Source organism: Chenopodium album, chromosome 23 (assembly GCF_948465745.1).
Source record: "Chenopodium album chromosome 23, dcCheAlbu1.1, whole genome shotgun sequence".
NCBI classification, from domain to species: domain Eukaryota; kingdom Viridiplantae; phylum Streptophyta; class Magnoliopsida; order Caryophyllales; family Amaranthaceae; genus Chenopodium; species Chenopodium album.
In genome coordinates, this window is record NC_137856.1 from 11,138,808 (window position 1) to 11,152,237 (window position 13,430).

General features: G+C 34.0%; 1 protein-coding gene across 1 annotated transcript; it reads right to left on the reverse strand.

Moving 5' to 3' along the window:
* Positions 1–6,613: 6,613 nt before the first annotated feature.
* Positions 6,614–11,212, reverse strand: LOC145607020 (uncharacterized). The gene is made up of 3 exons (XM_081662810.1): positions 11,088–11,212; positions 10,867–10,923; positions 6,614–8,114 (listed from the first exon to the last, which is right to left on the reverse strand). The coding sequence occupies exons 1-3, from the start codon at positions 11,210–11,212 to the stop codon at positions 6,614–6,616; spliced, it is 1,683 nt and encodes a 560-aa protein (XP_081518936.1).
* Positions 11,213–13,430: the final 2,218 nt, after the last annotated feature.

A 13,430-nucleotide genomic window follows, 5' to 3' on the forward strand; every position in this document is an offset into this window, starting at 1 on the left:
AACGAGTGTTTTGAAGTTTTTGCGAAAATGAACGAAGTAGAGCAGCAGCGAAATGAAGAAGAAGACGGGTATGTAAAAACCCGATTCTGTCGCCAAACGAAAGGATTGTCGCGAGGCGACAGACTCTGTCGCCTGGCGACAGATGCAAATCCTGGCGACAGCTGTTTCTGGCTGGCGCTGGAGCGGCGACAACATGTTGGGCCCCATATTATGATTATGTGGACCTAGTGCAGCAGTTTGGGTTCCTTGGTATGCCAGTTAGCCCCTCTGAGCAAATTGACATGATTTAGTAGTCGGCTCGATTACAATCACATTAAGTGATCGACCTGATAAAAGATCGTCTCACTTAGCATAAAGCGCCTAAATATTGGCTCATAGCAAGGCATCGAAAAATGGTTCATAAGCAATGGAAGCACCAACATAATGGTTCACAAAACAGTAGAGACACCGACGTATTGGTACAAAGTAATATTAAAGATCAATACGTAGAGTGATCTTCGACGACGTCCCAACATGGAGAGGAGTTGTTTAGTGGCGAGATACTGCCGTGGAGAAATAATGTCACAAATTCTGAAGATGACAAGATATGGTCACCTTCGACGATCCCTCGAGATAAAGTAGAGATTGTCTATAGCGGCGACGCACTGTCGTGGCGACGTAATGCCACAACCCTGAAGATAACGACGTACAATTATTTTCGATGATGTTCCCGAAATACTGTGGAGGATTGTCCCCAAGAAATGTTGAAGATGACAACGCAATGTTACCTTCAAAGATGGCATTCTCTAGCTCGTAGAAGGTCGTCGGAACGAAATGCAACAACAAAACGGTTACTCCAGAGACGTGTGCTCGACGGTGCAAGATACACGTTTCTTAAACTCTTTTATCTGTTTAACTAACATTGTTTTACAGGTATCGGTGTTATAAGAATGATTTGGAATCGCAGAACGTTCTGAATCATTCTCCGTCCCTATCGCTACTTTGACTTTTATTTTCGAAACATGCGTTTCTCCAAACTCAGTCAAAGTGGGGGCTTCTGTAGACACCCATTTGTGTCTCCCCAAAACCAAACCTAGTGATGAATGCCTTTCACGTCGAACCATAATCGAATGAGGTGAAAGTGTGGAAAAGTCAAGTGTTGCGGTTTAGTTTATATTAAAATTCTCTTCTCTCTGTTTTTGAAAACAACTCTCTTTTATTAAAAATAACCAATCCAGTTTAGTTTGGTCCATAATAAGGGTCCAATAATAGTGTAATTGGATGGGGCTCGAAATGACCTTCCCAACGATATATTATACGCCCAATTCCGATGAGTATTGAGGAAGTTATGGCCAAAACACTAAACTGGACCCGATTCATTATTTACATACGGCCCAATGATCTAGAGGAGGGTCCAATGTTAATTATTATTTTTAAAATTATTAGGATTAATTATAGCTTTCTAGAAGTTTCTAGAAGGTTCTTTTAAATTCTAATATTATTAGATTTAATAATTATTTTAAGATGGATTTTTATTCGGAATAAAATATTATTATTTCTATTATTATATTATTATTTTTAAAGGATATGTTTTATCTTCTGTACGGATTCCGTACATCAATTTGGTTAAAGATCGGATTCCGCGTGGAAAGCGCGTGTAAGCCAGGCTGTCGCCAAACGACAAGTCTGTCGCTTGGCGACATACCTTGTCGCCTCGCGACAAACCCTATCGCCTCACGACAGAGTGTATTTATGGCGACAATGTGTAGTTTTATTCCTTATCAAATTCTATGATTTTCCGGACTATTTTCCTTATAAATAGGGTCCTCGACCTCCGTTTTTATTCATCAACGATCAACTCTCATCAAGAATTACTTAATTCTTTCTTTCTCTCTCTCTTTCTAAACCAACCTTTTAAACACAATTCCGCATACACAAGATTTAGAATCATCTAGCCAAGTTCGAAGTTGCCTTCGCCCTAGACGTGCAAGGTTTAATATTTTCTTAGGGTTTGGTCCAAATCTAGTTTAAACTTTATTTAATTTGATTCTAATCTTTTTTATTTTCAATGAAGTTTACTAACGCGTGTATTTTGTTATTAGAAAGAGGTAAGAGGCATCAAAGTATGTAATCTTATTGCTTTATTCTTGTAGAAAGCATGCTTATATTGTTTAATATTCCTAGTATCATGTTAGGATGTTTTTAATGCTTTCTAGTATCATGTTTAGGGTGCCTTTTATTCTTTCTAATATCATGATAGCATGTTAGTACCATGTTAGGTTTAAAGCTTTGATCTTTATTGTTTATTGACATGCTAGGATTTGTTAGTATCATGCCTAGGGTCTTGCTATTATATTTAAGCTTTATTATGCCTTAACATGATTTTGATTATTATTATTATGATTATATTATGATGATTATGCGTATGTTGCTTGATATTATTTATTATTATTGCTTGATCACACCTTTTATGCATGTTTAAAGGGAATTTGTACTTGAAATCACGCTTAATAAGATAATTAATAATTTGGTTTAGGCTAATATGATTTTAATTCAAGTGATCGCCAATAATAGTTTTTATTTGTGCATTAATATTCAACCAACATAGATTAAACAGGTTAGGGTTAATATAATGTTTGCATGTTAGTCGAAAAGCGCACATGAATACGAGTAGAACAAAGTAGAGGCCTATTTTATAGGGCAGGTCCCTTCTTTTGTAGATTGGATTCGTACCCTCATCCCCGAACCCTATTTGGTTCCTGACCTTATGGAGTTGACGATCTCCTGGATCGTTTTGGGTTTACAAGTTCCTAAAACTTGTTGGCGACTCTTTTGATCTAGCTTTCTTCCCTTTGGAACGCCACCATACTTAAGTATATGATCACAGTGGGGTTCAAGCTTGGGGTTATAGTGCTTGAAATATTCCCTACACATAGCCATCACCATTGATTTTAAATCCTTTACCTCATCTTGTGACTCTTTAGGATTTTTTAAGCTTCCAAAATAATCTGTGATATTGACACCAGAACCAACAACCCTTACACGACCTCCATGCTCTGCCTTATTTCCTAAAGCCTTGAAGAGCACATCCTCGCGCCCGGAATCTGGAAACTCGCCATTAGCAGCAAGGTTTTCTAGCATATCCTACATAACAATCGATTAAAAACAACATAAATAGAAAAATAAAAAACATGTCAAATTTCTTGAGTATATAAGACATTCCTGTATTTCAAGAGTTTAGCATAGTTTCTTAGGCTAGTTGTAGGAGGAACAAAATTTGGGTTTTAATAGTAAATAATTAAAAGAGGCGTGAAAACACTCACAATTTTCTCCGCAACTTCTTGAGCTTTCTCATAAACTTTCCAAGTTTTTTTATCACTTCGTATAGCCTTCCACATAGACGCTTGTGGTATAAAATTCATTGGATTATCAGTAGAAGCCAACTCAGCTAACTACATGAAAAAAGTGATGATCTCCATTTCACGGTATTACATTTGAGCAAAACTAGAGTGCATGAAATGTATTATACAATATAGCTTGAAAATCTCCATGACTAACCATCCTACACTAAATTACTCACTCTAGAATAGGTAAAAATGCTAGGTATAAAGAGAAGGAATGATTTATAGCTAAAGTCTCAACACTGAAAAGACAAAGGTGAAACTAATGCAAAGGAAATGAATGATCTTCTGGTGGAAATAGAGATTTGTAAAACACTTTGGGTTTACAACTTACCATATCTTGCTCTAAGCGAGCACATCCTCTACGGGAACGCTTTTGAGGATATTTTTTTTTCTTTGCTCTGTGTCGATTATCCTCGCTAGTTTTCTGTCCAATATGATTCTGATAAGTAAGTGCAGTCTATAGGATGTATATGCTAAAATAAATAATAATTATAATCTAGGTTGAGCAATTTACCTTAAATTCATCAGACAATCGACTGCTTACAAAGGACTCCCAATCAGATTTCTCAATAAATGGATATAACTTAGGTGGCTCATCACGTACATTCCCATGGTTATCGTAGAGCCAATTTCTTGTTAAAAAGCACCTAAAATACATCATCTTGTCAGCTGCTTTAGAAATGATCCATTTTTTCTTTTGTTCTGGAATGTTAAATGTTTTCTATCATAAAAGGAAAAAAAAAACAAAAATCACTAAATCAAACTAATTTAAATAAAAAGTAAATAACTGATTAATACTGCAAAATCATAATATAAGAGAATATTATTACCGAGACATCTTCCCAAATTGCATTTTTCAAAGCATAAGGAACTCGATCCCAATCTTTATAATTGATAGGAATTGTGCTTCGTGTTGTGGCTCCCAAATAAATTGACATGATCACACTATTATTTCCAATAGGTTGGCCTTTTGAGTTCCACTATACTGGAAAAACCATTTTTCTATTCCTGGCTCGAACAACATTCTTCATGCGTGTTGCACCTCGCTTAGTTGTTGTTGGTCTATTTCTTTTAAAAGAAGCATTTGTACCATCATCATCCTGCTGACTGGATCCCATTACCTATAAAATTTAAGTGGAAATAAAAATAGCAGTGAGAGGAGACTACGAATAATGCAACAGAATAATGTAACATTTAGTAGTAGCTACTAATAGGTGGATACATTCAATCAATAATACATTGCTGAGAAAATTAAAGATTATAAACATATACTTGCCAAAGCTGTATAATTCATCAGTTGTAACAAAAACTAAATATACCTGAACTAAAAGACCATAAATGCACTACAGATTAAAACACACACAGATTAAAACACACACACACACTAGTAAATTCAGAAAGGAGAAACCTGATGATAATAGGTGATAAAAAAAATACAAAATAGGTTACTGGTGTCCATAAAGGAAGCAAATATATGGAAATAAAAAACATAGTATCACACTAAATTTTAAATCCATAACATTAGTTAATTCATCAGTTTCACAAATGTGCAAATGTAACTAAAACTCTAATGTATCATTGTACTATTGAAAAAATCTAACAAAAAATTAATGTTTCCAACTACTCGTTGTCTCTTCCATCATTTTAGATCTTGCGCTTCTTTCGAAGGGGTTGCATCCAATTCTTCTTTAATGGCCCACCTCGACGTCTCTTAAAATCCATATCCCTTCATAATGATCAGCTCACTTATACAAATCATCTTCGTCAGTATCATCATCAAAGGATTGTAATGATTTAGGGAATGGGTGCTCTTCAAATTCATTTCCTATATCATCTTCAACTTGGTCAATACTAGCATTTTTTCATTTGTCGATAAGACAATGCTCCAATTCTTATCCTTTGGGTCAGTAACAAAGAAAATTTGTCTTGCTTGAGATGCTAATATAAATGGCTCCTTAGTATAGCTAGCCCTTCGGAAATCAACTCGGGTGAACTTCATATTATCAATTTGGATGCGTTTATTCTCAACCCACATACATTTGAAGACGGGTAACCTAAACATATTGTAATCTAACTCCCACATGCTCACAACAAACCCATAATATGACGTGCTAGCAAAAATAGGATTTTTGTCTTTTGCACTAGAAATATGCATAGCCTCAGCCTCAAGAGCCACACCACTGTTTTGCATAGTACTTTGATTATCTCATTCCTTTGTATAGAAAGTAAATCCGTTTATCTGATGTGCAGAATAAGATATGACTTCCATACGGGGACCTCGGAACAAAGCTTTCAGTCTTTCAGAAACAGAATCTGGTCTCCTGTTCAAATCTTCAGCAACCTTTGTTTGTAGCCAATTAACAAAAGTTTGATTGTGTTCAGAAGCTAACCATGCTTGGTTTCTAGTAGGATTAAAGTCCCTTAAGAAAGTCATGTGTTCATCTACATAAGGCTCAACTTCAGAGCTGTTGTGAAGAACATAAAGGTGTGCTTGACGCCATTCATCATGAGATATGGATATCACTACATTTCCCACAATTCCCTTACCCGTAGATGTGATGCTTTGCGACTTTGGTAGACCAATAGGGTCAACATTAAAGAGATATTCACTACAAAAATCAATAGCTTCTTCAGCTAGGGATCGTTGAACCATGCAACCTTCTGGACGACTTCGATTCATCACATACCCTTTTAATATCTTCATAAAGCGCTCAATTGGGTACATTTATCTCAAATATGCCGGCCCACACAGTTGTGTTTCTCTAACTAAATGAACAGTTAGATGAACCATAATGTCAAAAAAAGATGATGGAAAAAACATCTCAAGCTTACACAAAGTGACAACAAGTTCTTTATGCAAATTGGTTAGTTTTTGAGGGTCGATAACTTTGCGACATATTTCAGCAAAAAAAAAAAAAGCAAAGTCTTGTGATGGCTTGTTGAACACGTTCTGGTAAAATAAACCTCAAAGCAGCTGGCAAGATATGCTCTAGTAGAATATGACAATCATGAGACTTTAAACCTATTAATTTTAAGTCTTTCATAGACACAAGACTACTAATATTTGAAGAATAACCCTCTGGAACTTTAACTCCCCTTAAGAATTCACAAAAAGCAACCTTCTCTTTCTTTGATAACGTATGACAGGCTGGAGGTAAATATGTACGCCTATTCTTAGTCTGAGGTTTTAGTTCTTCTCTAATGCCTAAGTCAACGAGATCCAATCTTGACTATTTACCATCTTTGGTCTTTCCAAGAACATTAAGCAAAGTTCCAATAAGACTATCACACGCATTTTTTTCAATGTTCATGACATCAAGAAAATGTTGCACATACAAAGAGCTCCAATATGGAAGGTCAAAAAATATTGACTTCTTCTTATAACCAGTGTTGGGAAGAAGATTTGCATTTTGTTTTCCAAATTTGACTTCCAACCCTTTTACCTTTTCAAAAACTTGAACACCAGTTAGTGGCTTAGGTGCTTTACCCTCTTCTGTCTTACCATTGAAAGCTTTTTTTAGTCTACGATAGTGATGGTCTGATGGCAGAAATTGACGATAACCAGGATAAATAACTTTGTTACTGTGATTTAAATACATGTCACACATACCATCATCACATATAGGACATGCCTTATATCCTTTGTTACTATATCCAGAGAGATTTCCATACGCAGGGAAATCATTTATTGTCCCAAAAAGCATAGCCTTTAAATTAAAATTCTTGTTATGAGATGCATCAAACACTTCAACACCTGTGTCCCACAACATCTTCAAGTCTTCAATAAGGGGCGCAAAATAAACATCTATGTCATTCCCGGGTTGTTTTGGCCTTGAGATTAACATAGATAGCATCATATATTTTCTTTTCATGCACAACTCTTGAGATAAGTTATATATAATCAGAATAACAGGCCATACACTATATGAGCTACTTTGACTTCCAAATGGATTCATTCCATCGGTAGCGAGTGCAAGACGAAGATTTCTATCTTCACCAGCAAATTCAGGAAATTCTTTATCAATTTTGATCCGTTGCGGAGAATCGGCAGGGTGTCTAAGCAAACCATCATCCTTAATCCTCCCATTTGCATGCCAAGTCAGGTTCTTTGCATCTTCTGGACTACTAAACAAACGTCGAAATCTTGGTACAATGGGAAAGTACCATAACACTTTGGCATGAACCTTATCTTTCTTCTTGTATCGAGACACATTGCACTCAGGACACTTTGTTAAAGATGCATACTCCTTTCGATATAAAATGCAATCATTAGGACATGCGTGTATCCTCTCATAGCTCATGCCCATTGAACGCAACATCTTTTGGGCCTCATATGAACTACTCGGAATTGTATTGTCCTTAGGCAACACAACTTCTAAAAATTCAAGTAACGTTGTGAAGCTTTTATCACTCCACCCGTTGCTAGCTTTCATGTTGTACAATTTTAAGATAGTTGACAATCTAGTGTGTTTTGTACAACCGGGATATAAGGGTGTTTTTGCATCATTAGTTATGTTATCAAGCATTTCTGGGCAATCTTGTAATTCTTCCTCAATCACACGCGTCAACTCCTCTAAGTGATCTCCTCCTTCCCAGGTGTTGTCTTCATTTGGCTCATCGTGAGCACCACCCCAATCAAGAGAAACATCTCCAACCTCTACATGTCGAACCCAATTCGTGTAGTTTTCATCTATTCCATAAATGGTCAAATGATCTCTAAGTTCTTCAGCACTAAGTCAGGTTTGAAAGCAACATTCAACACATGGACATATTATTCTATTCGGATGTTTAGAATGTTATTTTCATAACGGTCAGTGTTATTGAACAGTTAATAAATTTTAATCAATCTAAACAAAATTTTGATTAACTTGATTTTGTCCAATATTCTTTCATTATTATCAAACACTATTAATTTAATACTTCTATCAATTTTTTTTTTTTGTTTTCAGAATTAGTCACGCTGCCACATAAGCTGCCACATCAGCTGCTGCTACCACATAGCATGCCTCATCATATTTCTTATAATACAAGTAGTCTTTATTTCTGAATGTGTCTACGACTCTAACTTTGTACTGACTTCATATATTTGACTATGATAATTTTAACTTAAACTAATGCATTTGGTGATTTATTCTGTTCAATTCAAATATTGCTTTTACATGACAACCAATTAAATAATATCTATTCCTAATATCTTTCATCATTTATTTTGTGGCTATTAAATTTAAAGGGTTAGTGACTTTAGCATCTTTGTATTGAAATGATTATTTTGCCTAAAAAAAATAATAAAAAAAAGGGTTTTTCTACATTATAACCCTCTAACTTTCCGTTTTCTACGATGTGCCCCCTTTTTTGAGAAATCTACACTATAACCTCAAAATACATTTAGCTTCTATATGGTAACCTTGCCGTTATCTTGTCGTTAACTAATTCCGTTTGTGGGGCCCACGCACCACTTAATAATATTTTTTAATCGATTTGCGTGTTGGAAATGGTTTCGTTAATGTTTTTGGGGGCTATTTTGTTCCTAAAGGGCTTAGATTTGACAAAAAAAATAACACAAATGGCTCATTTTGCATATTAAGAAATGTCTCGATTTGCGTGTTTACGTATTTAATACGCAAAATAAGACATTTGTGTCATTTTTTTGTCAAATTTGAGCTCAATTTGGACCCCTTAGGCCCAAAGTAGCCCCCAAAACCTTTAACGGAACCATTTCCAACACGCAAATCGATAAAAAAATATTATTAAGTGGTGAGTGTGCTCCACTAACGGAATTTGTTAACGGCAAGGTTACCGTATAGAAGTTAAATGTTTTTTGAGGTTACAGTGTTGATTTCTCAAAAAGGGGGGCACATCGTAGAAAACGAAAAGTTAGAGGGTTATAATGTAGAAAAATCCTAAAAAAAATAATTGATGTACATATAGATGTGTTTGAAAGAGATACTTATAAAGGTTAAGCTTTTAAGCAAGAATGAGAGGAGTGAAAGTACTAAGGTTGATATATAAGATGAATTATATATGGAGCATGATCCATGTTTTCATATCCAATTAGAGTAGGGTATAAAATAAGTAATTGATTTGCAAGAGATTTTTTTTTATTATTTCTGAAGTAACAACAGACTTTTGCTTTGGAGCCCCACCCTAAAATGCAACTTTCCAATAATTTAAGTCTAAGCTTAATTTTCAAAAGAAACCCAATTACCTCTTTTGAATGATACAAAAGAAAATGATAAATGAGCTTTTTTCTTTGTAGTCTTTTAATTAATCTTACAAATGAATTATATAGATTATATGAACATAGTAATACTGCATGATATATATTCGAGAGTGGGCGTAAATTTGATGGAGTAATTTGAATCCCTTTATTAGTTTTGTGTTTCTTACAACAAAAAATATGTGAGTGAAACTCAATTTATTGGCATAGTGATTAAATCTATTAAAGATGTTGGTCATCTTGAGATAGCTAGAGGTTTGGAAGAGTACTTTTTTGCATTTCCATAAGCATGATAGCACTATTTTATAAATGGGTCTTTCTTGTTGATGTGTAATAGATACGAAGTTCTAGTGTTATTGTGTATTAGGCCTACAAATCTAATTATGGATGTCAAGTACTTTTACTTCATTCAGAAGCAAAAAAACTACTCCCTCCGGCCCCAAATGATAGTCACTTTTGAAGAAAAATCACGGGAATTAAGGATAATTAAAGAAAGTACATTGAAAAAGTAAATTTACATTGGGTATGCAAAAAAGTAGAGAGAGAGTAATTAAAGTACATGGGAAAGTAAAATTTACATGGGAAAGTTAAATTTGCACAAATATTTATTCAAATGTTGGAGAATTTTGGTAAAAAAATAATATTAATGGTACTTGAAAAAATCAAATGTAACTAACATTTAGGGTCACTAAAAATGGCAAAAGTGACTATCATTCGGGGCCGGAGGGAGTATAATATAACCTTACATTGTAGTTGTTAAACTATGTTTACCAACCAGAAGCAATTATTACTCTAAATACGAAATATATATCATTCTAAATGCACATGAAATTGTGTAATTATTCATAGCCAAGTAAAATAATACAAGCTCCAATCAAAAAAATTCACTAAATCCCACCCGTTGCCAACATCATCCCAATAAATCAATATGGAATTCTATTTTCTTTTTATAATTGGAAAGAAACCAACATACCAATCCAACAAACAGAATATCAATATGGGGAAAGAAACAAATATGAATTAGCTACGTACCAAAGATAATACAAATTAAATTAATTGTGTGTTAGCTATAATGTATACATATCCTCTTAATCATGGTAAACCGACCAAAATTGATTCACCATACATCTAATTTCAACCATACATATAATTTTATGAAACAATTTACCTAGATTCTTGCCAATGAAGCCACATGCAATTTAAATAAAACAAATTAAACATCAAAAAAGCTAAAAATTAGTAATACTTAGTAGATGAATTACTTACCGAAGTCCGCAAATAAGTTGTCTAATATGTACTCCACAAATCGTAACCTCAGCCTCCCTAATTACATCAAATTAGACTCAAATCAGTTTAATTCAAACAACGAACCCTAAGAAATTAAGATGAATTGATAGAATACCGTACCGAAAGATGTCTTGCAAACCAGAACGAGGAAAGAGAAAAGTGAGATTTGATTTTTTTCCCCTTATATATATGACCATTACAGAAACAATGAGAGTGGAATAGTAGCAGTTCCATCACGTTTATGGAGAGTGGAAGCGGAGAAGTAGAGTTTCACAACCCGCCAAATTCTGTGAGTGGGTTTTGTGGGAGAGTGGGATAGAGTCATAGAGGGACTAGAAGCTGATGCTTTTTTGGGGATAAATTTTGGGGGTTTATTGGTTTTATTTTATTTTATTATAATTTTTTAAGCAGAAAAAGTTTATTGGAATTTTACTACAGTAGAAGATACAAAGGCCCTTCAACAACGCTTACCAAAGGCCCGTTATTCAAATTGTATTCCTTTAACACCGGCTAAATATTAAATGTTGTCTAATTCATAATTCGTTGTTAAAGATATCCACTTATAACAAAGGTTCAAGAAGGAGAGTTGTCATACATTATAGTATATTTTTAAAGCTACTTAATATAACGGTTCCTTGTTGACACGTTGTTGTTAAGATCGTTGGATTTTGCAACAATTGTAGTAGTGTGGGTCAACCCATTTTAAATTATTGGATTCTGAATAAAACATGTTTTTGGGTTAATAAGTATTCTATCTAAATATAACCCATATCCAACTATCCTATTTTTATAATTTGGGCCAACTATTTTATTATTCAACTCCATAATTTTTTTTATGAAGCCCAAAATCTACCCTAACCTACTCTACACTATAAATACTCTACTTATCCCCAAAATTTTACCACCCAAAAAGGTCAAATGGTCAAGGTAAGCTATTTTCTTTTATTCTTTCTTTCTTCTTTTCCTTTTTCCTTTTCTTATTCTTTCTTTTTCTTCTTGCATTTACGTGGGTTTTGGGTCATATAAACCCACCCAAATTTCAGCCTTGTTGCTGCCACATCATCACACCGACCACCACCTGCCGGGCTCTGTCGACCACCGCCGGCAACGTGGCTGCCGCGCGCCCTGCCGAAGTTCCATCCTCCACTTCTTGCTTTCTCTCTCCTCTTCTATTATAATGGTGGGTTATAATTATATATGTGGGTTTTTTATTTTAATTGTTCTAAATGTGTTTATTTAGTATAAAAAACATGTTATAATGATTTAAAACTATAATTTCAGATTTTTATTATTGACATTATTTTCAGATTTAATAAATTATAAAGTTAGGGTTTTTAATTCATTCAAGACTTGATTTTTAGGGTTTTTATGAACAATTGATTTAGGGCATTTATAGTAATGATGTTTTGAAATTTTGGTGATTATAACTACTAATTAGTTTAACTTAACTCCAGATTATTTTGAACACGTAAATTCGTGTTTTAATTTTTAGATTTCCGTTCGTTAATATTAATCCCGTTTTAATCCCGACCAGGTTCTAAACTCATCCGATTTTTATTAAAAAAGTAGAGTTTTCCATGTGAAAACAACGTTTTAAGAAAGACTCACTACCTTTGGTAATGAGCATCACCCTCTCATGGCCAAATTCAGCTTCTAAATATGATTTTCGGGCAGTTTTTGTTTTTTAACGAAGTTTTTTTTTATTGCTTTAAATTTTATCCTTGATTTTAAAGGGTAAGAGATAATTTAATTTTTCTATGGATAATTCAAGTATAAAGATGTATTTTGATGAAGTTTTAAAGGGGTTTTTGATTAGTTTAAAATGCTGAAATTTTATTTAAAGTAGTATAATTGTGATTTTAATAAAAAGGGTGTGATTACCTATTAAAAGGAGTTTGATTAGGGGTTTTAAAATAATTTTCAGATTATTTTAAATGGTGTAAAGTGAGTTTAAGTTGCTGGAAATTATGTATACAAGGGTAATTAATTTAGTATTATTGTTCCTTTATGTAGGAGACTTGATTCGGAAATTGTTGTATTTTCGGCCACTTTATGGGCTTTATTGAGGTACGTTCGCGTACTTAGCATATTTTGATGATGTAGAATCATTCTAGCTTTGGTTTCAATCAATTACAAGTAGTATCATGCTAAGGTTTTTGTATGGAATTGTGAATTGTTGGTGTTGGTAATTGAATTGGGAAGCATGAAGTATTTGTGATGGTTTACGGATTGAAAAATTATATTTTGGCATGATTATATGCACTCCACTTTTATTTATGGCGTGTTAGAATGCATGATTAATAAACTACATGTTTAATTATGTTTGGAATATTGAAAAGGAATTTAATTATGGTTCATATAATTTTTATTGATGCTTTAAGCATGAGGAAGGAGCTATATAAGTGTCTATGTACACGAGGAATAAATTGTATGTTGGTGCCTTTGTGCACTTAAGGTGTTTTTAACACCGAGGGATAGGATTTTTGGCGCTTTATGCGTTTAAGGTGTCTTTGACACTGAGGTAGAATTAAAAAGGGTTCAAT